The sequence below is a fragment of the Embiotoca jacksoni genome, unplaced genomic scaffold, assembly GCF_022577435.1.
Source record: "Embiotoca jacksoni isolate LCO1_2020_lvr unplaced genomic scaffold, fEmbJac1.0.p SCAF_14, whole genome shotgun sequence".
Lineage (NCBI taxonomy): Eukaryota > Metazoa > Chordata > Actinopteri > Embiotocidae > Embiotoca > Embiotoca jacksoni.
In genome coordinates this window covers 6885380-6909635 of record NW_027185274.1, presented here as the reverse complement: position 1 = coordinate 6909635, position 24256 = coordinate 6885380, and the positions used below count along the sequence as shown (strand labels likewise).

The 24256-nt window shown below is 40.0% G+C and overlaps 1 protein-coding gene across 12 annotated transcripts in view; it reads left to right on the top strand.

The window, feature by feature from the left end:
• kirrel3b (kirre like nephrin family adhesion molecule 3b) overlaps positions 1-24256 on the top strand; it is a 159730-nt gene that overhangs the window by 122398 nt on the left and 13076 nt on the right. For all 12 annotated transcript variants that reach the window (XM_069147682.1, XM_069147686.1, XM_069147691.1 and 9 more), the window contains 5 exons: positions 7363-7468; positions 14516-14664; positions 14845-14972; positions 15437-15563; positions 23313-23413. In XM_069147682.1, the coding sequence (XP_069003783.1) occupies positions 7363-7468; positions 14516-14664; positions 14845-14972; positions 15437-15563; positions 23313-23413 (611 nt within the window). The remainder of the gene's footprint in view (positions 1-7362; positions 7469-14515; positions 14665-14844; positions 14973-15436; positions 15564-23312; positions 23414-24256) is intronic.

Here is a 24256-nt window from a genome sequence, read left to right as displayed (position 1 = left end):
GTAGTGTTCAGCACAGTTCAGCAGAGCCTCGGGAGTTTGTGCTGAGATTCACTTCCAAATTAAGTTGCCTCTGAAATGAAACGTGCTGCAACTGAACTTTGATTCATTCATGTTGGGTATCAATTTGCTTAATTTCAATGCAGCCTAATTTGATTACAAGGTTCTTGGCTCAACAACAGCATCTGAAACACAAGTACGAAAATAAAGGCTCCGGTACAGATCCACGCTGTGCTGTGAACACTTGACAGTTCTGTAAACCTCATGTCCGCTGTTGGGGCATGTACCTATGTATTTTGCTGTGAAGATGTAAATAGATTCCAGCAGGATTTTATACAGTAAATAGTGTCTTATATGTGCAAACATGTGTGTTATTATATACACATATGTCAATTTTTGCTCTGTTGATGGAGTGATGAAATTACACTTTCACAATAATATGAGAATGGCGTATAATGAGGTTGGGTATGTGGAAATCAAATGTGAACGCGCATTGTGTTGCATGGTTGTCATGCAGAGGTGGCAGCATAGTCAAAATGAGTCAGTATAGTCTTTAAAGAACCTGAAGGCCAAATCAGATTATCTAGATAAATCAATTATTTCCAAGTTAATTACCAGGAGATTGTAACAATGCCAGTATTTAACAGTATCCACACTAATACACCTTACTGTGGCAATTACCTTGTTAAAGTTCAAGGATATTTTTTTACCAGTAACTTTTAAACACCTGAACCAAAGACCTGTGACTGGATTATATAATTGCATAATTCCTTTATGAGTTGTCGATGCCCACTTTAGTGTATTATGCAATGTGTGGTGCACAATGGAATTACACCGAGCGTTGCAGAGAAATGACCAGTTATGTTCTCCACATTAAGGCAAGATATTGGTTCCTTAGACAGATTTAGAGACATCTTAAAATGGATTTTGGTTTGTAGAAATGTCGACACTGGACATCACACAACATACAGGACACAGATGAGAGAAGCAACCAGGCACACACATAAGTTGATAACACACCACAGTGCTTCAAATCTTCCTTCAATCAAACATATCCTTGCCCTGATAAGTCCAGTCAACAGCCAAAAAATGGATATAAGGATCTTTTGTAGTTGCAAGCACATTCTTTTTTTTTTTTTTTTAAATGTTTTTTTTTATTTTTTATTATTCCTGTTAACAAAAAATAATCAATGGCATTGTCCAAGACACAAAAAAAAAATCTATTGCATTGTCTGATGCTCAACAAAATATAATTTAACAACAGTGAATTTGTGATAATGTTATTTCTGTTCACTGATCAGAAAGGGATGTTTAGTAAGACTGAAATAAACAAAGATGAATCCGAACATAACATGTCAGGCAATGGAAAATGACCAGACATGAGAACATTATTATTTCTTGGGAGCAAGAGAAATAGAAACTCAACCTCTTTCTTCAGTGTGATACTCTTTTAGTCAGTGTTTTTCAGAGAAGCTGAAAGCCATCACCCTAACTATCAAGACAACAGTTCCTTCAGAGCTTCTTGACAGCTTGTGAACTAAACGTAACACTTCACAATGACCTATTCACAATTGCGCTTGGTTGGATGTTCTCTCTATTTTACAACAAGAACCAGGTTCAGGTTCAAAGTTGTTACCAGAGTTAAATGCATCTAGAACCAGGCAAGCACAGATGTAAAATATGTTCAACATAAAGTGGTCCTTTTAAAGGTTACCATCAAATGATGCTGAGTTTTCCTCTGGCTTCCATCATATTTAGTGGTAAACGGAGGCTTAATCATGACAATGTATTCATCAGTCACAATGTATCAAAATGTAAATGTTCTCATAAAGCAGGCCTCATCTCAAGCTTTGAACTGTTAATAATAAGGCAGTTTGGTCATCATTCATGTCAATAAGAAAACTGTTTTGTCAAAGCAGGTGTAAAGATGCAATAGTGATAACATGTTTTGTTGCTGTGCACATACTGTATGAATTGCTGCCTCCCGTGCAACATTTTCATTTTTTTTTTAAATTAATAAACACACCAATTGTCATGTGACTTCATCACTGGTGCTGCAAATGTTTTGGTAACATAAGGATTGGAAAATGCAGTTTCAATGATAAGTATCAAAATCAAATCATAAAAAAGTCATAATTACTTGACAGTTATGATTATTGTAGTATATTCCCTGTCATTGTGCTCTCATGTGTTTTATACTGTAAGTGCTCCTGCACTGCCTCAGTCCCATAACAAAGATGGAAGGATTAATGTCAGTCTCTGGTGAACAGCTGCTATTAGTCTAAGTGGGACCCTGGTGAGGGCCAGATACAGCAAGTCACTAAGGCTTGACTGCACAACCACTTCTGTCCTCCCAAACTTCTGCTTGTGTTTTAATAGAATTCCGCTGGCCTGAAAGTCACTTTGATCTATGGGTAAAACGTTTCTCCTATTTTCCGTCAGTTATATGAAGCCAAAGGTGGCGAGGGTTCAATTTCCTCTGAGAAAATGATTCCGAAGCATGCCGTCATACAAGCTTTGACCTCCACGCTTCGCTCTAATGAGAAGTGGGAAATTATGAGTTGACAGCTATCAGACACAGGGTTAATGTCTCGCAAATATTTCTCTGACACTCTGTGTGGTAGCTCTATACATAACACACAGAGATGTGAAATTGATATTGATGTTCTCATCTCACTCTCAGTAAGACAGCAAATAAGCAAAGTTCCCCAAATGGTAGTGTATTGCCTGAAAATGTGGATAATGTCCTCTGAGCATTTACACTCTCAGAATAGATGCTGGTGTCGGCTGCATGTCTCCTTGTGAATAAATCCCAAATTAATTAATTAATTCAAAGTCTCGTTTATTATCTGTCCACAGTTATCTAATTGACCGCAATGGTGAGATAATATTAATGGCAGCAAAAGTAATTAAAATCTTCTCGTTCCGTCTGCCCTTCTCAACACTTCGTATTCTGCTCACCTCTTTGCTTTGGTGCCCTTTTTTACTCAGCTTCGTCCTCATAGCAATCCAAATGAGAGTAATCTAAACACAACGCGGCACATTGCTCTACAGCTTAAACCGGTCTAAAACCCAGTGCATTTAACAACAGTATTTTCTTTTATCATCACTTCAATGCTCACGGTTTACATCCACCTCAGCATTTTCGTTCCCACTCCAGTTCATACCGAGTTATCTGACCTAGGTTTAGACAAATTAGCATCTAAATACAGTATGCACTGGTGATGTTGCCAAAAAGAGAGGGATTTAGAGCCGACCGGGGTGATTCAGAACCCTGGATAGACTGCTGACTTCAGTTGTCCACACCAGTCCATTAGCTGACTGTAATTATTTGATAGCAGAGGGGTGGCTACCCCCCGATGCCGATTTCTCCAACAGCATGACTTAACCTGCATTACGCCCCACCGACCTCGGCGCACTACTGCAGCGAAATATGATTCAGATGCCACAGTTTCATGTCTCGCTAATTCCCAATCATCACACGATTTAAAATATTCCTCAAATATTTTCTAGTCCAGTTGCATATCTGCAGAGCATTGCCCCACATAGAAACCGGCTTTGAAACACGTACTCGGGAATTATTGCACCAGGGACGAGCAAAGCCAAGGTTCTCCGTGTGTTTGCATTGCAAACAAGCTGAGCCATGTGGAGGGAAAACGAATGCCATTTGTTGAGACTAATTAATAAAGAACATGCAGATGTGCAATTGGGGAGGATTTGTTTTTGGTAGCTTTCTCAGCGACATGCTCCCCTTGCTTAATCAAGCAGATAATGGCAAATTCATCTGAGACTGAATTTGAAAGTGCGAGGGAAAGAGTAAAGGGGACAAAGAAGGGCTGTGACTATTCTCTGCATTACATGAAGTCCTAATGATGCAGGCACACAGAATCATCTCGGTATCTTATATGTAGACTGTGTGAAGACATTTATTTCAAAGCTTCACATTTCCATTCCTCTGAAAATCCTGCTGATCCTCTAAACTAACTTACGCTAATATCCTGTTAATGGATCAGTAACAAAACTTTAGTGTTCATGAACGTATCTAGAAACTTACAGATGTGCTTTAAGGAACGCAGCTTTTTTAAGTTTAATAGCAGAACATCTGCCTTCATTAAACTGACTGAATTTAGTCGGGTGAATAGCTCATGATCAATATGTTTAAACCTCAGGTTGTCCATCAGTCTGTTCTCCCCTGAAGTATTTTCACTCAGCCAGCCATATGACAGTGTGCCCATATTGCTAAGGCTACAAGCCACGAGCGGGTGGCCTACAAACAGCTTCCCCATCTTTCAGAGGCATCCGACACTCCTGGAGTTTGAGGCCGGTCCTGCTGGAGAACAGCTGTCTACAGTGACCCAGAGAGATTGGAAATTGAGCTTTAAGAAAGGAGAAAAAGACAATTTATGCTGGCACTATCTCCAGGAAACAGAGAAGTTGGAAGATTGTTCCAAAAACACCATCTGGTCTCCACTTTGAACTAACCGATCAAAAGCTGTCAGCCAACTATAACACCACCCTCCCCAATTCATCCTGTTGTTTCCACTGAAGCTCCGATCAGTCCTACTATCCCCCTTTTTTCCTCCATCCAGTTGTCCCTCCCCCCTCCCACTCTTTCACGCCCTCGCTACTACTCTCTTGATGAATGTGAGGAATTAACAGTCTTGCATATTGATGTACCGTCGCAGGATGCCTCAAATGCACTCGCTCGGCAACTCAGGCATTTATACATCAAAGTAGCGAATGGACTCCTTTATCAAAAAGAAGTGTGTCATATCTGAAGGGTCAAAGGTTTAAGAAGTTACAGCTTCTGATTCTCACCCAGGGCTGTAGCTGACAGACTTTTGACAGCTGTTGCTCCCATGGCTGTCTGCACTTGGGGCTCGGGGAGATGGAACTATCCGACAAATTGCTCATCTGACTTACGGATGTAAACTCATCATGACATTACCTCCTGCTGAGAGGGACTGGGGGCCTTTTTTTTTTTTTTTTAAGGGAGAGTCAGTTCAATCATTTGAAATGAACATTCATTTGTAGCCGGACTGACAGTAATGAGCATTTGTGTCCTTAGGAGTGTCTTGGCAGCAAAAAAAAAAGTTGGCATGATTAAAAAAAATACAGTATAGGAACAGTTTTAAGGAAAAATGGCGTGTGAATGAGCTTCGACATTACACTGTCTATTAACAGACACACCACCTTCGGAGCTCCCTCGATTTCTTTTTATGTCTCCCTCTCGCTTTACTGTTGCAGAGTCTTGCGGAATTTTATTGCCACCTCCACCACTGCCACATCTGTCATTTTGCCCCTGAGCTTCCCTCCGCTTACTTTTTTTTGTCCACGCAATTAACCGCTCAGAATGCTAAAAACATGCCTACTGGGCAGCTAACACTGTCGTTTAAGGCATGGATAAGTTCTCTGTTTTATTGTGATGCACATTTGCGTGTCCTTTAATATGCACACAAAACCTTTTTAAACATGTGCCCACACATATAAACACACAGACACACACAGTTGGCTGCTGAGTACCTGGGGAGATGTGCTGGTTGACTGTGGCCTTCAGTTTTGTTCCCGGATCCACCCTGTTGTTGTTTTCTTTACTGGCCTGGGGACAACTGGCACAGGTGGAGCCCATGGATTTGAAGGTGGTACTGTAGAGTGGTTGAGGGGGTGCGGTAGGGGGGGGAAGCAACTGTCCTGGAGGGAAGTCTGCTGATGGGGGATATGGTGTGTGAGTAGAGAGGAATATGGCACCTGGACCACCCCCCTCTCTGGAGCTTTGTGGCAGCTGAGCCAACCTAGAGCATCTGCACAGCCACGGGGTAAAAAGCAGTTTTCCTACACTTCATGCCCCCCTCCACACACACACACACACACACACACACACACACACACACACACACACACACACACACACACACACACACACACACACACACACACGCACGCACGCAGACCCACTCTCCATAGCTATACACAGAGTTATTTGGCTTGATTACAATGGTGTTTGTGTGCTTCTTTAATTCCATGTGGATTTCGGTGCCCACCACACAGCTCTTCATCCATATCCAAACACAGATCCTGCTTAGTACATTAGTGTTACTGAACACAGTGAATATACCTTTGAAACAGATGGCTGCACCGGCTTCAAACTCAGAACCAGCTCTTTCCCCTTGTATCGGCGATGCCTCAAAAGTACTCCACTGGTAGAAAAGAAAAATGTGTTGCCATGTAACACAATGTGTTCGACAACGTTCGGTTTTCTTGACAACTACCTCGTGAATTGTTCTAAGACAAAACACTTTATCCCACTTTAACGATTACTTGTCATCTGTAGGTCAGTTTTATCATTTTCCATTGCTGCATTTTGAATCTCTGAAGAAAACACACTCAGCATCTTTTGAAAATCCTGACAAAGAGCTTCACCTACTTGAAATTCACTCTCCGAGTGTGTGGGGTAAATAGCTGTTTGTTCCACATGGGACAGCATTGATATGGAAATGAACACGTACCTTCAAAAAGAATCCCACCTTTGTCAATTAGGATAAATTAAGTTGTTTATTAAATTTACATAATCTGAACGTTTGTAATTGTAAGAACTGTTTTAATTGCACTGTATCACTAAGGTGGTTCATTGTTCTAATTGCAGTGAATTGCACTATGGACTATTCACTGTTTGCAAATTGCCATTTACCGAAACTCATTAACAAGTCAAGTTTTCCTTTGATTTACTCCTTATAATGTCGCTAATGAATGTATGAGAATAAAAATAGCATGTTATCTCCCACACCTGTGAAATACACCACAGACTTATTCAGCAACTGGGCCTGGACCCCCGGTGGGCGGCAGGAATATTAAAATAGAGCATTGAATTATTCAATAATAAATGCCCGTTATTTGGGGAAAAAACTGCCACCACAAGCTGTGATAAGTTGTTACAACTGTTCTTAGCACTGCTGCAATGTATTGTAAGATAATGAGAATAAAAGGACTCTCGGCGAGTGGTTTTAAGTGGAGCATATTTACCTACAGGACAGTTTTCAGTTTTGGGTCACAAAACAAAACACATTTGTCAAATGTAGGTCTTCTGAATAAAACTGAGAATTTATTTTGCATATGTGGCTTTTTGTTGTTGTTGTTGTTGTTGTTGTTTGTACTGGCATGTTTTGCATACTATTTATAAGATGCTTGTTTTGTCTTCTCTGCAAATTTTTTTTAATATATTTCCTCTTTTTTTCTTTCTGTGCCTTTTTCAGGCACAGATAATGTCAACAACAGAGTATTTGTTTCAGGCTTATGGTTCACTACAGCATGTTTGAGGAGGCTGCCAGTTCTGTAATTGGTTGTCTTTGTGTCTCTATGTTTTTATAGATCTCCCACTTGTCAATCTCTCCGTGGAGCCGCAGCCCGTTCTGGAAGGCAACCTTGTGAAATTCCACTGCTCTGCAAAGGCCAACCCTCCCGTCACACTCTACAGGTGAGCTCATAAAACCAAATGCTCCTCCAGTACACACACAAAGCACGAATGCAAAAACTCTGAAGGATTATGTGATGTACAGGAGAAAGAAAAAGTGCTACAATTAAGCCAGAATGAGGTCTTTTATGATTGATGTTGCCGGTGGATAATACATTTTCACATTGAGTCAAGTTTAACACTTCATTATTGATAGCATTAATCATTGTCAGACACCTTCTTATGATGCCATGGCATCATTATATCTGCCCATGCTTTGAAACAAAGAGATGAAAAAAAAAATTAAACACCATCATGCTTAAAAATGTAATGAAAATACACCTCGGAAAAATCATTTGGGAAACCTTGTCATGTTCCACTGGGCTGCAGCAAAGCAATACGGGGATTTGTTGCATAGCTATTCGCTTTGTGGTCATATCAACTCCCTTGAACTTAAATTTCCATCACCGTGTGGTGGAAGAAAGCTGGAAGTACAATGTGTATGATGTGATAAAGCTGTCAAGATTACTGCTTTTTCTGAGATTGAGTTAAAAGATCGGTTCCTCCTCTTGAGATGTACTCGTGTTTGTGGTGTGGTTCTGGTTGAATTTAGGTTCACGCAATTGTTATATTTTTCATTTCAAGGTGCTGTTTTTAAATGACTCACATATTCCAAAGATTTTACATGAGAATGAATGCTTTTTTGGAAGGACACAGTACTTTTACCTTCATAAAGAGTGTTTTTTTTTTTTTGTATTACGGCAAGCAAGAAGAGGGCACACAAAGAGACGCACTCCAAGGAAAGTTAAAATATACACCTAAAGAATCAAATTGAGGGCAAAGTTAACAAATCAGAATTAACAAAAGAGGAAAAAGACAAACTCCAGAGCGTGAGGCAAACTTTAGTCTGATAAAAAAAAATTAAATTGCACTTACCTGGACCCAGCTCCCCACTTATCATTCCTACTGTGAAGTGAATTGAGGAATGCCTATGAGCAGTAAGGGACACAAACATACTTTTGTGTTCGGAAACTTTATTGCATTTTTTTAAAGGGACAAAGCCTACAGATTGGATAAATTATAAGTTTGGGAAATCAGCAGAATGCAAAGTTTCTTCAGAGACTCAGTGCAGCAAAGGCACAGACCTGACCGTCACTGACAACCAATTCAGTGGCCTAAAGATTGCTCTTGACAGGAACTGGACCCAATCTATTTTTTATTTAATGTTCAAAACGTGTAACATTTCTCAGGACATGCTTTCAGCTTTGCTGTTATGTGAAGGTTGTTGTCAAAAAACACTTTTGTTTGTTTTAACTTCAAGTTCCAACTACAAAAAATAAAATAAAATGTCAAGGGACTTTTTCTGAAGGACACCTTCTCTGCTACTGCAACTAGGCATGTTTAGATGGCTCTGTACTGTGTGGATTCTTCATATGTGTATTTGTGTATTTGTTACAGCTGTGTATTGGCAGTAATCTGGCAATGTGCTCAGGGCTGGGTACTGTTAAACAAATTCAATACCAGTATTTATAGTTAATGCTCCCTAAACATCTCACTTGTGTTTTTTGTTTTTTTTTTACCTGATCCGGTCCTAAAAATGTTTCCTTCTCTTCTTGTAGTTAAATGGCAGTTGGCAAAATGCTTTTAGGAGCATTACCGCCACCTTCTACCACACACGCATTACTACAAGGCTTAGGTTAAAACAAGGGAACTAAAACGGGTTTTGTTTTTTCATGACTATTCGAAAAAATTTAAGTCGTGACCCAACCCTAATCCATATTATGATACAGGGGTTACAATTTGTACAATAAATATTGCGATATATGGCGGGGTTTACGATTTAATTATTTTATTATCTCTGCACATAACAGAGTATATTTAATATTGAATGAATTGTCTACTGCAGAATCGTCCACAGAGTTAACAGAAACTGTCCGTGTGCTCATATAAATTGTTTAGTATTGTTTAATAAAATATACAAATCAGTCTAACTTCCTGTTTCTATTGTTATCCAAAACAGATGTTGACAGCCAAACAACTTTTCAACCCCTCTGAAAATACTGTTGGAGATGGCGCATAACCTGCCACATACCAAGTTAGATCAAAAACAGAAAATTGAAAAGACAATAAAATAAGGCATTCTTCAGAATGTGCCCTTTTTGTTTGTTTGTTAAACCTTACTTGCATGTTCTCAGTTGTTAGAATAAATTATTTATTTGATCTGTCTGACCTCTGTAATTATGATGAAACAAGAAAATGGACACGAGTTATTCTCATAAAATCTTGCGTGGACCCTTCAGAAGTGAAATGCCGAAGTCAAGAGACGGTTTTCTGTGTGGGAGGTTTTTAAAACCCAGTAAAAAAAAAAAAAAAATGGAGTGAAATCAATAGCAAGGGGAATTGGCTGGCTCTGAATCTTGTAATGGCAGTGGGAAATGAAATGGATGTACGACACACTCACAGGTGGCAAAACAGAGATGTTGCCTTTTTGATGGGTCCTGCCCTTTTGAAAAGGGAAGGGGGGGGGGCAGCGATATTGTGGGAAAAACAGGGTTTGTATTTGATTGTGTCGGCGCACAGCAGAGACAGAACGTCTATTTCACCTGCAAAGGGATTTCACCTCTATTGTTATGAGACTGGATCAATGCTGGAATCAGACTTCTCCCCAGGGCATCAAAAGCTAAAATTCAATGGCAGTTGAGATGACTTTTTCTTTTAGCTTGACAAACTATAAAATGAAAAATGGTTGTAGGTTGTAGCTAAAACAGACTAAAACCACCACGTTCCCTCTCTCTTATTTATTTCTTCCTTTCTTTCCCCTTTCTGTCGCAATCTCTCTGCTGTCTGACACTGTGGGATTAAAAAAAATACACCCAGACTCATAACTTTTGATACGTCAGTGTTGTACTGTTCACCAGCTCTACAGTTTTAATGTCTCCCATTTAGATTTATCTGCAATTTATACAAGCACTTCAGGACTCCCATGCACCACTGGCGATCAGGGAATGGTAGATGGGGGGTTTTGGGCCTCATAATGCTTGCCTGAGAAGCTTCGACAAGGGAGAGGCCCCCACAAATTCCCCCTCCAGAGAGCAATATCACAGAGGAGAGCAGGAAGCTGGTCAAGCAGTGTGGGGCCATTATTCAGTGCTAATACACTCTGTCTACCCCAGATCAGATACAGCACAAGGACAGAGTAGTTCTTAGACGGATGGCCTCTTTTCCATTCCCGAGAGAGCCATCCATTCCCAATGTGCACCGCGCCACTTTGCCATCCTCCAATTCAATGGACACTTGAGACACCGACCCAAGATAGTGGGGGCACTATTCAAAGGGATGGTGCCTGCTGCTGCCCATAGTCCCTGCTGCGCGTCACGCTGGTTCAATAAATCTGAGTTAAAACACGAAAATGGAAATCAGATATTTTTAATACCTGTTTTTTTGCCAGATCACAGCTCAAGGGGAGAGTGAAGAGGGAACAGGGGGACTTAGTGTGGTAGTGAGAGTGGTGGAAGTGAAGATGAAAGACTCTGAATGAAGAAAGAGTAATCGGCACATGTTTCATTCAGCACTCAGGGAATCAACACACTCTGGGGAGGAAAGACGAGGGGATTGGAACATCTTCATTACTGTTTATAATGGTCGGAGCAATAACTGGCAAACATCACAATCACTCAACCACCATCTGATGAAGACACAGAGGGTTTTCTCAGATCCAAACAAGAAGCCACCAGAGACAAGACAAAGAATAACAAACAAAGCAAATCAGGTCCCTCATCTGCACATACATCCATGCGCAGAGCGACAACAAAGCCGCTTCCTTTGCATGGCACTGCAGAAAATAACATCCCAGTCCTCCCCACATTGATATTCTCTGTTGCTGCTCTTGGGTTGCTTGCTTTTGATTGACACAACAATCACCATACTTCTCTTCCTGGCAAACCTTGGAGGTAGCTAATTGATGCATCTTGTTCCATGCCACTGTCTGTTTTCTGGACATTCATTTCCCTAGTCATCTTCTTTATGCTTTAATTAGCTGCATCCATACACGCATATATTCGACCCAAAGTTCTTACTTTATAAAAAACTAAGTGCCTAGGTATAAAACATAAAACATAATTAGTTTCGTAACCCACAGAATAATTGGAAACATGGAGAATAATGTTCTCTGTTTATGCAAGTTGGAAATTAGCCTAAAAGGTTGTGACTAAACACTCAAGAGTTGTTAATAGCTTGGTCTGACCCTGGAAAGTATTCCCAACTTTTGAATTTTTTGACGTCCATATCTCACTCCTCTTTTATTCTGATAGATAGATCCACACAAGTAGAAATCTGCCGATTTACTTCAATTTCTTGTGAGATCATAAAGTAGCGCCGTAATTTATGTCCACGTCCAAATGACTGCATGCCATTACTGAACCTGCATATTTATTTTATACTCCGCTGAGAGTAGTCATCACTTTCAATATGCATGGAAGGTGGAATAGAGGCGCGCTGTGCTGTGCTTAACCATGCTGATAATAACTGCAGGGCCTGATTTACTGTGAGTCTCGCTGCTGATGGCACAGATACCTGCCTAATTTAATTGTAACTGTTTTATTGCCTTAATCACATTCAGCAAATACAAAACTCTCCCCCCTCTCCCACGTCATTTCCATCCTCTGCCTCCATTAAGGGCAGACCTTTTATCTGTATAATGGTGTTAGCTTACACACCCATAAACACACACATAGCCACAGAGAGAGACACTGGAGCACACAGGATTCACACCCTTTGTCTGAATCAAATTCCTGAATAGGAAACACAAGTGCAAAGTGAGTCCACTATTGAGTAAGCCTGCGCCGGCCCTTCTGACCTCCCAAAGGGAATGCAGGTGTTTGTGTTACCCAGGGCCAGCTATGTTTAGACATGATTCTTGGACAAGGCCCAGCACGCCGACGGAGCCTCCCCATGCTCCCCGCCAACGACGGCGTTCTGTCTCTGCTCACTCTAACACTGTCAAGGGCTCCCGAACCTGGCAGCAGCATCCTCCACTCGGGAGCAGCCGGCTGCCCGAACATCTGTGCTTCCTCCATTACGACTCCTACAGTATGAGCTGTTAAAATATAGGTGGAAACACTGACATAGTCCTGTATATCATTGTATATATCAATACAATGGTGTTGATTATCCCAACCACTACCAGTTCACTAGGTCTATTTAGTAGTTCTGGAGCTTTCAAACATATGGACTTCATCACCAGGTGGAGTTTACCTAGTTGTCTTGGAAATGGATTTCAAATTTCTGCTTTTTCTGTAGCACTTTTTGCTTCTTTTTTTTTAATATAACTTCACAACAGAACAAATTCGTTTTTTCTTCCATTTACTTTGAAAGAAAATTGCTAACATAATAATGATGTAAAAAAAATGTAAAATAATTAATTTAAAAAAAATAGGGAGAGGGAACAGAAATACATACGGTATTTCTAGTAAATTAATAATCAAATAAATAGATAAGGATAATTAATAATTAATAGGAAAAATTCCTAATCGGACACTTATTTTGAAACTCATCACCAGTCTAGTTCCTGTCACATTCATCATCGTAGTCTTCCTTGTTGTCATTCTCATCATCTTAATCATCATTATTATTTTCTTCATCATGATTAGCGCAGCAAATGTAGCTAATAACTTATTCATCATCGTCACCATCATCTTCATCATCACAGTCAAATAAACAGTAGCTGAAACATCCATTTTGATATCCATATTCAGGGACAGAGTGCTATAAACATCAACAATCATCATCATTACCATAATGGTTTTCACTTTTTTTTTTTTTTTTTTTATCTTTCAATGTGTAACATCTACATGAATTTGTGTTGCTTCTGATAATATTTTGAGGATTTTCTGCTTCTCAAACAGTTAGACTTAGACAAACACACGCACACACACACACACACACACACACACACACACACACACACACACACACACACACACACACACACACACCCCGAAGCTATCCAGCATACAAGCTATACTACCACTACTTCATCAGACATTAGGGCAGATGGGCTAAAAAAAACCCGTCTGCCCTAATTTCAACATTTTTGGAAACACAGGTGTTGCAGAGCTCTCAGCTGTATCCTTGTCACACAAGAACACAGCTCTGAGAACATCTACTGCTCAAAATAAACGAGCATGAAAAAAATCCCATGAAGCCCAATTAGAATTCTGCTTCACTTCACTTACTGATTGAATGAGGTAATCTGTTCTCATTTAAATGATAGCATTTCAGTCAAGCATGGGGCCAGCTTAGTCATGGAAAACAAATGAGTTCCCTATCCCATGAAAACTCTTCTCAGTATACTGGCAGGAATATAAAACGGGTTTCAGGCACCGGCTCCGCTGTCATTGTTTTCATTTGCCACATCAACATGCAGCCACATTGTGCAGGATATGGGCGTGCATGATGCATTGTGTGTCCCACAGCACCATCTAAATTTCCCAAAGAGACGCAGCACATCCACAGATACTTTTGCTTCATTTTTATAAATGGGCCTTGTCGGTGGCAGCAGCAGAGAGCCATCCGCACCACGCAGAGTGAGACGCCGCTGCCAGTGACATCATAAAAGTCTCCCCCAAACGCACGGGGAGTGTCTGCATCACTGTCACAGAAGCTATCATTCACAAACACAAGCAGATGTTTTCCATGTGATCCCATGTCAATTTATTAATGTCAGCTGTTGTGTTTAATACAGTGTGTGTCAAGCAATGTCTTCAAAGGTGGAGGAGCAACCCATTTGTCATTCTGTGATTTGTTTTTCTTAGCTGGCACTCCGTGCTGCACTCTCTGTCTGCCGTAATGAGGAACGTGCTGTTTGCCATGAGTTGCCAGGGAGCTTGTCACAGCATGGAGGGCTGCCACAAAAATATGCTGAAGCCAGCATGGCGAACCTGCCCCAGAATGATGATTTATTCACACAAAAGAACACTATTGACACAAAGAGGTGTGAAAGATGGTCTTTAATGCCTTTTTTCCCTTTTTTTTTTCCTTTATTTCTCTCGCCTCATCTTATCCTCACACCAGGTGGGCCAAAGGAGGAAGTATAATTAAGGAAGTCTCTGGGGACACGTATGAGGTCATCGTGGACCACTCCTTCTTCACGGAACCTGTTTCCTGCGAGGTTACCAACCCTCTTGGCAGCACCAACATCAGCCGCAACGTTGACGTCTATTGTGAGTGGCTCATACAGTAATCGTGCATGCTTTTCTATAACACCACCGCTGCGATAATGCAAGGTTGCGGATGTTTGCTGGCTTTTATATTCTGACACTGAGCTCCAAGAGCTGGAGCCACAACAGGCGATGCTTAGTTATGGATGCATCATAGGCGGTTAATGATGTCTTTGTCAATAGTTGGTCCTCGCATGGCGGCGGAGCCTCAGTCCCTGCAGGTTGACCTTGGATCTGACGCTGTGTTCAACTGCGCCTGGACAGGAAACCCATCCCTCACCATAGTGTGGATGAAAAGGGGCTCTGGAGTGGTGAGTATAATATTTGACACTAAGTATATTGTAAACAGTATACAATCACAAACTGTGACATACAATAGATTCAGAGCTGTTCCAGACTCTTTGTGATTCAATGGCCTATACAAAGTACTTTGACTCGTTTTCTTGTGTCCATGAAACCAAACATTTTGAGGCCACTAATGTCCCAGCCTCTTGGTGAACCTGCTCTCACATGAGATGTGTTGATTTGATCCACAAACTCAGACTCATTCCACCTTTCCTTTTGTCAACATCAAAGGCCAAAGTCTTACTCCCCCGAGCTCAGACCCTAAATTGGATTTTAATAATTGACAAGAGGTGCCCTTTAAGGTATTAAATGGCCCTTGTGCTGCCTTGACTTTTCCCTTAGTGCTCCCTGTTGCCATTACAAATGCAAAGGTGCCTTTGCAGTCATTGCATTTGATGATCTCTGAATCTTTTCTTTTTTTTTGCCGCAGGTTCTGAGCAACGAGAACCTCCTGACGCTGAAATCTGTGAGACAGGAGGACGCCGGGAAATACGTTTGTCGCGCCGTGGTGCCGCGCGTCGGAGCAGGGGAGAAGGAGGTTTCGCTTACTGTCAATGGTAAGCTGTGTCACTGATATGTCACACAAACAGGTCCTGATGCACCCATAGAGAGTTGTCAAATGCATCCACATGCAAGTGTGAATCTTGAGGTCTGAGGTCAACAGCGGCGAGAGGAAACCAATTTGTCACAGGAGTCAGTATCCTGCTTCCTCTGTAGTTTATCTAAGCCTCCCGCGGTAAAACTTCCAACAGAAGATGTGACTGTATTTCTCTCCTGCAGTTCTTTTCATTTAATATATCAGTTTCTTGGGGACGCAGTTAATTTTACCAGGCAGGCTTATTAACAAAACACAAGCCACCACACATAACAGGCAAAGGTCGCACAAAAGCATGCCCATGGAAATTAATTATCCCTACCAAGGTAATGTGATAAAAATGAGCTGTTTCATTAACTGTCACTATTGTGACACCTTTAGATGTAGAAATAAATAAATATAGACCAAGTCTTTTCAAGATATCGTCGTATTTTTCATAAACAGGTGAAATGTATTTGCTAATTATATTCTGCATGAGTCACAGGGAGCTGCCTTTTTCTGAGGCACTGACTGACTAATGAATACCAGCCTTGGTGGGAGACCTGGCAACTCTCAAACAAATGACTTCATTATCAGTGCTTGATATTCATGGAGCATGCTTCGGTGTGGCAGAGGTTCTTAGTTGTGGGATTTACATGTTTCTTATTTCCTCTGTGTCCATCTGAAAGAAACCTGTGCCAAATTGAGGGAAAAAAGTAAACATGAGAGGGCTCTACGATGCTGGCAAGATGATGTTGAGTTAATGCTGTAGCATCGCACATTTTGAAAGCTAACAAAAGAGTTTGCCTGTAAGCAACGCTGCTGCTGATTTGGGGGCTGATGATACATCAAGTCGCAAACAGTGTGTTTAAAGATGTTCTCTTCGAAATCCAGACGCTAGCTTTGCATATCAGAGAGAATGGCATACCATGTATTCCCTCCAGCAGAAGATCAGAACCACGACTTTCTATGAACTGCAATGAGCCCCCTCATAGTCAGCCAGGAATTCAGTGCAAATCAAGGCAGAAGAGGCAAATTCATGACTAATTCTATTGTCTCCTATTCTTTTGATAGCGACCCATGCTGGCATCCGTTCTGCAGCCTCGATATGTAAACAGAATACATTATATACAATGTACCAGTTTATTTAGATGCATCTCTCTCTCTTCTGCCCATGTATCTACGTAGGTTGTGTTGTTTTTGAAAATGATGTCATGAGAGAAAGGAGATGGATTGTTTTAATAAAGATTACAACACAACTCAGAGCACAGTGGAAGCATGCAGAAAAGCTGAAATGGTATGTTTATTTGGTCTCTGCAGACTTCACTCAAGTAAGTTTGCAATGTCTTGTAGTATTTTTTATATTTCTCATATTCTTCCCCGCTTTTTTTTTTTTTTATATCCTGCACCTCCTCGGCTGAATTGTTATTTGACATTCAAAGCCTCCTTCCTTTTTACTCCTCTGAATAATTGAAATTCATCTCTTTTTTCCTAACCACATGAGGAATCCTGAGTCATTTCTTACCCGGACCTTGAGGCAAATCAGATTGTCAAACTTGTGAAAGTGTAAACACTGTGGTTGAAGTAGTGGCGGGTGGGGCGCTCTCTCCAGAGGTTTCATTGATTGTCCTGTTCCACCGTCTCAAATGCAGATGAACGTGGGCGCTCCTCACCTCTCGTTAGCCCAACATCACTGTCAGTCAGCAGGACTTGATTTATTTACACAGTAAATCACTGACATCACAAATACAAATATTTTGTGTGTTTGTTTTGTTTGTTTTTGACTAACATTATCTCAGTAACAACTCAGGCAATGCTGTGCACATTTCAATTATACGTGTTGCGACAGCGTTTGCGGCACATTTCAATGTGTCTTTGCTGTTTGTTTTCCCTGCAGTTATCCCCCGATTCCTTAATGCCATCATTTAAATCACATGTGTTTATAATTTGTCATTCCCTCTGTTTCTCTCCCCCTGTCGTCTTGTGTCACCCGCTCCCACTGTGGCGTACCACATAGACATGAGGGTTTTGCCTTCCCTGGGGAAGAATGTAATTTAATTATAATCAAACAGCTAGCAGGGGAGGCGGGTTGTGTTTAAGTCACTAATGGATACATATTGCTTACTCTAGTCAAACATTTTCAGAACGGAAAGCTCCTCAGCGTTTCCTACGTGCTCGTCAAGTGGCTACACGTATGAAGGAGGCCTGTGCACTTCCATGCGTGTCATTATTCATATAGCATACAATAGATATGCATGTTTTTCTACCGTCCGGCAGAAGTTGGAATGAGGGAAGTTATCGGACATGCTTGAAAGGATTTAGCTTTTAACTTGAGGACCACATATTCATGCAATGCATATTAATTCATATATCCACGAGTAGACTATCCATTTTTGTGTTTGTGAGTAGGTGTGTGTCTTTGTATAACAAGTAATAGGTATAACGACACACATACAGTACAGTACAGTGCTTGGGCAGCCTAGGGAGAGAAAACCTATTACCACAGTAAGGGAGAGGGAGGGCCAGAGAATCCCCCAATATCCCACAGAGCACTGGGTTGTGATAGATCTTTTTTTCTGTCGTTTCTTTTCCCAGACAGTTTTTTTGTGCCTAGTTAATTAGCATTGCAGCCTTCTTTAAACTGGCAGTGCAACTGCATAAGAAAGAAAAGTGCAAATTAATGAAGGAGAAAACTGCATTTAAGATGCAGCTAAATTTAAACATGATTAGATATGATCTGTGAGACTTTCTGGAAGACTTTCAACCCTCTTTTTTCCATTATATGTGCCTCTCACGTGCACTGCCCCTGCTCAGTTCACAAATGATTTCTTATATGCGAAAAATAACTAATTTATCCCCTCACCATGTTTTAAAAGTTCCTGTAGATGTGTGGTTCATTCAGAAGTTTAGGCTTGTTCAGGTATAGGCTCGTATGATTGTTGGAAGACAACAGCTTTGACGGCAATAGCTGCAAGGTGGTCTTTGTGTGTCCTGAGGGGACAGACATGTTCTTGTGGACGTCCAAGGAGGTGGGACTGAAGGCTAGAAATAAACAGCCAACATACTCATTATAAAAAAAATGTCCAGGAGGTTTTGTTCCACCTTTGATCTTCAACGGGTTAAATAACCAGGAATTTAAGATACAATTAAAAAAAAAAGATGTCACTAAATACATGTATATCATACATCTGAAAGTAATATTTAAAACTATTTATCGACCGTATGTTTTTCAGCAACAAAACATGAAGTTTGATTTAAATATCTGACCAGTTTTAGAATATAAACTATAGAAAATGAAAAAAAATCTATAAAAAATAAGACTTTTCTTTCTACATTAGTCTGACAAACAATATCACTATTTAACAGCAATAATTAGATCCGCTCTCCTCCTCTTAATGGGACCAGTGGGTTGTTACTGTTATTGTCGTCTGACTGATCAGATTGTGATGGCATTGTGTGCATCTGTTATGTGTTTGTAACAATGAGATAGCAAACCAGCAGCTGTCTGAATGTGGCCATTCAAATGTGTCTTCAATATTTCTTCATCCAAAACACTGAGTTACACTGGAGACTCATGATCTCATTGAGTAACAAGATCATGATTCCAAATAAATATAATATATATTCTGTATAAACATTTCATACTATATATTACAGGTAAATTGAAAGTTGTGCTTTAGTTTTCACTCATAAAACTTTTTCTGACCAACCAAGCAAGTTTCATTCGTGATGACTGCAAATAATGTTCGAAAATTATTAACAATAACTTGCATCATTGCACTCATATATTAAGCTTCAGTGCTCTTTTATGATAAAATCATCAGTGCAGTGCTAATGCATTGCTACAACACACAGCTGGCTGGTTGAAGTAGTTACATTGTAGGTAACACTCTGCCAGAAACAGTCTTTTTTAAATGTGATATCTGCAGTAGATGGGGTCGTGTGTCTGGTTGTGAACCAGACGGGATGACCATTTTTCACTGAAGTTAAATATACAAACAATAACGACCGACCGACAAAACCGTGAAGTGAACACATTAAAAAGGGAACGGGTCACATGAAGTCAATGGGGTAAAACAACTTCATTTTTTTCACATATTAAAATAAAATTAGGATGGTTGTCCTTGTGATTTTTTTTTTTTTCTGGGCTTTTAAGTCCTTGATAATATAGTTGTGGCCATTGAGTACAAATTAGATCCTTCAGAATGAATTGCCAAGCAAGCTCATCTTCATTTTTGAAACGTTTTTTTTTTACTTATCTGAGACTCTACTCATCAAACATTTTCTTCACAGCAACACACGTTTCGAAGCTGACTAATCATTTCAAGACTTGTTTTTATCTATAATGGATAGTTCTGTCCATTGAGTTATCATCTGTTTATGGGGCTGCTCTAGGTTTTTCATGTCCATCTGCACGTATTGTCAAAATTCTGTTTGCAAACGCTGGTTGTAGCTGGAGTTTTGGTTAAATTTGTGGCTAGAAAATGAAATGAGGAATGTTTCTGGTTTGTGGAATAGATAGTGAGTTATTGTGGTAAATGTGTTTCACAATGTGAAGTGGGGACAGTAGCCTATAGATCACACTGCATGTAGGAAATTAAACACGGAGAAAATACATTCTGCTCCCTGTTGTAAAGATCAGCTAAAGCAGGCTAATGTGGTGAAGCTGTCAGTAATTTGTATTTCTGCAGAAGTTAAACGTGATGGTTACCTCAGCCTACCAATCAGGGACAAAAATGAAATCATACTGTTTGTGGCCGAGCTACATCGACTCAGACTCGCTGTACTGTTAATGTGATGCAGTGTGCTTGAAATAAAACAGCAGCAGCATTACCTTAATACTGTATAAGGATTTGTGAAAGCAAATAACAATGTAGCTGTTTTCTGAAAGATTTGTATCTGATTACTGTTTTATCTTTTGAGTGGACACATTGCAGTGTTAAGTATGAATTTAAATTCTCCATTTCAGCAAAACTCGTGTCTACTGTTTATCCGCATTATTAGAGTATTCCATAAAAATGGGGTGATGCATTCATATCGCTCATATAAATATCCACGAAACACAGAAGTTATCATGTTGATTTGTGAACATATTGAATAAGAGCTGACTCTGGTTGACAGCTTCAATATATGGATAAGATCTCCTCGCTGTGGCTTACTCCCAGAGGTAAAAGTGTCCATCAGTGACCACACCAGATAGTTTTCCTCTGTTTCCGTTTGTTTGTGCTACCGAGGTAAAGAGGAAATGTCAAGCTGTTGTTCAAAGGGAATGCCTCAGTTCGGAAAGGAAATGTAAGCCGTGGCATTTTGACACCCACGCCGATATTGTGTAATCAGATTGCAATGTCCACTCCAGAGTTAACACCTCCTCAAATGAATGAGTAAAACATTTTGATCACCTCTCCTGCTGCTAGCATTGATGTTGTTGTGCCACCCACCTTTAAGCTTATAATGGGGTTTTGCTCTGATCACATTGTGCAAGTAGCAAACACGCACTTTTACACACACATATACACGTACTTTCAACGCAGGCTGAGCCAGTGAGATAAAACTATCTAATTATATTCCTCATTTGCAGCTTTGATCTATAGAATAGATCCTCCCAAGCCACTACCACCAGCAGCCTGCAGGCAATTGATTTTGCAGTGTTGACAGTTGCAGCACATGCTGACGTCATCCCATAATCGCAGGTTAATACATGTGGATCGCTTACATATGCCCTTAAATGGACTGCAGCACATACGTGCGTGCATACATACAGTAATAATACTATCATTGCATGTTGGTGAACCAGTGAATGAAGGGGAACAGCTTTCACTGCATTTTTTTCTTAAATTGTCTGCAGCGTTCGATGTGCAGCAGTAGCAGCATTCCAGCATCCTCCAGTAGCATACCAAGACACCATCTGGCAAAGTCTCATTAAAATGCTAATTCATTTTAATAAGAGACAGGTAATAAACTGCAATTATGTATCGTCAGAGAGATGGCAGAGAGCGGGAATTTGAGGGAAGTCGGTGGGGATGTGAGTTTTCTCACTAATCAAGAAGCTGCCTCGCTTGCCACCCCCTCAAACCCACATTCTTAACCTATACAATCACGAGAGACACACGTGACGTTTAATTTCCACAGCTTTCGAAAAGGCCTTTTCACCACAGAAAAAGGCCACAACGGAAACCTTTTCTCGTGCTATTTTTGTGGGAGTATCTCTGTAATGACACAGCTTTTAGATTTGAGGAAGCAGAGGTGGATGTGAGCAATTATGTCTATTTGTACTGGCATAATCATATCTTTTTAAATTGAATTATGTCCACAATGTGACTAGAGGGCTCAAGAGAGAATTCGCAAACAATTAAATTAAATTAAATTAAACAAAAGACATTTTTGTGATTTTGTTTCTGTAATGTGAACAAAGTCGAGGCTTTTCAGACATGCCAGACAGGTTGGGTTTCTGTCTGTTAAAGATACCAAAATGTATCTACAACTGTTGGTGGAAACAGCCAATCAAGAGCAACAAATTACAGCTGCATAAAAACAGCAAGTAAACAAGTAAAGTTAAACAAAAAAATGTGTAGATTCTAATTTGTCAAAGCAGCTACATGGTACTGTAACTCCTGATTATTTGCTGTAGTTTCATTTGAAATGACTGTATAATGTGATAATGTTCTTGCAACGGTGTAATTTAGTCAATTCGAATATAACATGGTTATAAATGTAAAACATCACCTGTGCACTATAATTTGACTTAGAGTGAATCCTTCAGGGCCAAAAAGAAAATCCACGAGTGATGGAATTGGGTTACGTGTGACATCTTGTCTTCATATTAGAGGTGTCACCTGGTGTGAGCAGCGTCCAGACCAGATGGCAAGCAGACCAGTCGTTTAGGCCAAGCTGCCCTTGTCAGGCGATGTTTTGTAGCCTGACCAAGGTTTTAACATATGCTGGCATGAAGGCCATACCTGCAGCTCCTGATGATCAACCCAGCCTTGTTTAAGTAGTTTGTAGGACTAATACAGCCATCCCAACTCATTTTGAGAGAAATCTGAATTATGCAGAACATTTTTCGACATTTTAAAATGTGTATTGATTGGAAAGAAAAGACAAAACTGCATGTGCAGGTGGTATAAAATGAAAAATGCTGGATTTTGTGATACAGTATCTTGATGAATATTTATATTTCATTCATTTATAGAAGTTATTTTGTGCATTTCTAGAGAGCCTGGGGCTTCTAATGTTTATTTGCCAACCTACTGTCCAGGGGTCAACTCTGCTGAAAGCAAATTGATTGAGGTGAAACACGGGGACAAGTGTGTTATCTCCCCACAATGGCATTTTCTCTTTCCATCTGTGCAGTCCTGATTACGCTCCAGAGAACAACGTTTATCTCGGTGGGAGAAATCAAGCCAGCTATAAATCAACAATTTCTTGATCCAGAATGAGGTCTAGGCCGCCACTTTATGCCCTTTGTTCAGTGCAGGTTTGTCCTTGGTGAGATTGTACGGAAGGATGAAGCATGTTCATATCTCACCCCGGCGCAATCTTCCCCAGGAGTCCCAAATTACTGAGCACTCCAGGTGTTACTGCTTGAAACAGGGGACATTTAGAATATAATCTACCACTGAGAACTCAATTGAGCAGAATTGTCATATGACCTGAAACTGAAAATGAATTTAATTATTCATGTTTCAATTTCTGCGACTCATATTCAAACTTTTTTATGATTGTTCTTTTTCAGGGCCACCTACTATCTCCAGCACACAGACTCAGCAAGCTTTACATGGAGAAAAAGGACAAATCAAGTGTTTCATTCGTAGCACGCCTCCACCAGACCGCATCGTAAGTACATCAGGACTTTTTATTCTTCTTTTTATCACATATTTGCCTCGAATTTTCCAGATTTCAATGCAAGTGCAAATCTAAAGCTGTAATCACAGTTATTTCATGGAGCTTTGCTACTCAAATACTGCAAATTAGACAGTATAATAGCTTAATAATGCTATTTATCATGCTTTTTATCTATTATAGTATTAGTAAAAAACAAGCAAAAATTAATTGTTTCATTTTCACCATATTAACCCAATACCATGAACCGATATTGATACTTCACCCACGTTTGTCTTACCACATCACTTCATGTGTCAATAATTCATCATGTGGAAGAGACAGTTTTTTGAAATTTTTCTGTATCTGATTTTAAAATGTATTTATTCGCTTTTGTTTGAGTTGCTCATCTGTCAGATATCAAATTTAGTTTTCTTGAAATAAATTTGAATGTGCATTTAAAATAATCAAATTACAGTCAAATAACTGGAGGCCTAAAGATGTTGAATGGAGTTGATGTGTTTTCACAATTATGTCCTAAATAAATAGATGTAATTATTGAATTTGGCATGAGCAATTGGCCTAAGAAGTGCTGAACATTACTCACATCCAGAAACAAATCATAAAGCACATCCTGTATTGTACTTCATCATTTTGTGGAGACTAGCCAAAAGCCTAAGAATCCATTTTGTGTCATTTAGCTCCACATAATAGACGTATGACTTAGAATATTTTGGTTTTCTGATTAAAAGGATAAACAGTTATTTGATTGACTACAGTGTTTTCTCAGAAGAAGAAAAATCACCAATACCACCATTTATATCATAGAAATTCCTGTATAGCACACAATTTGTGCTA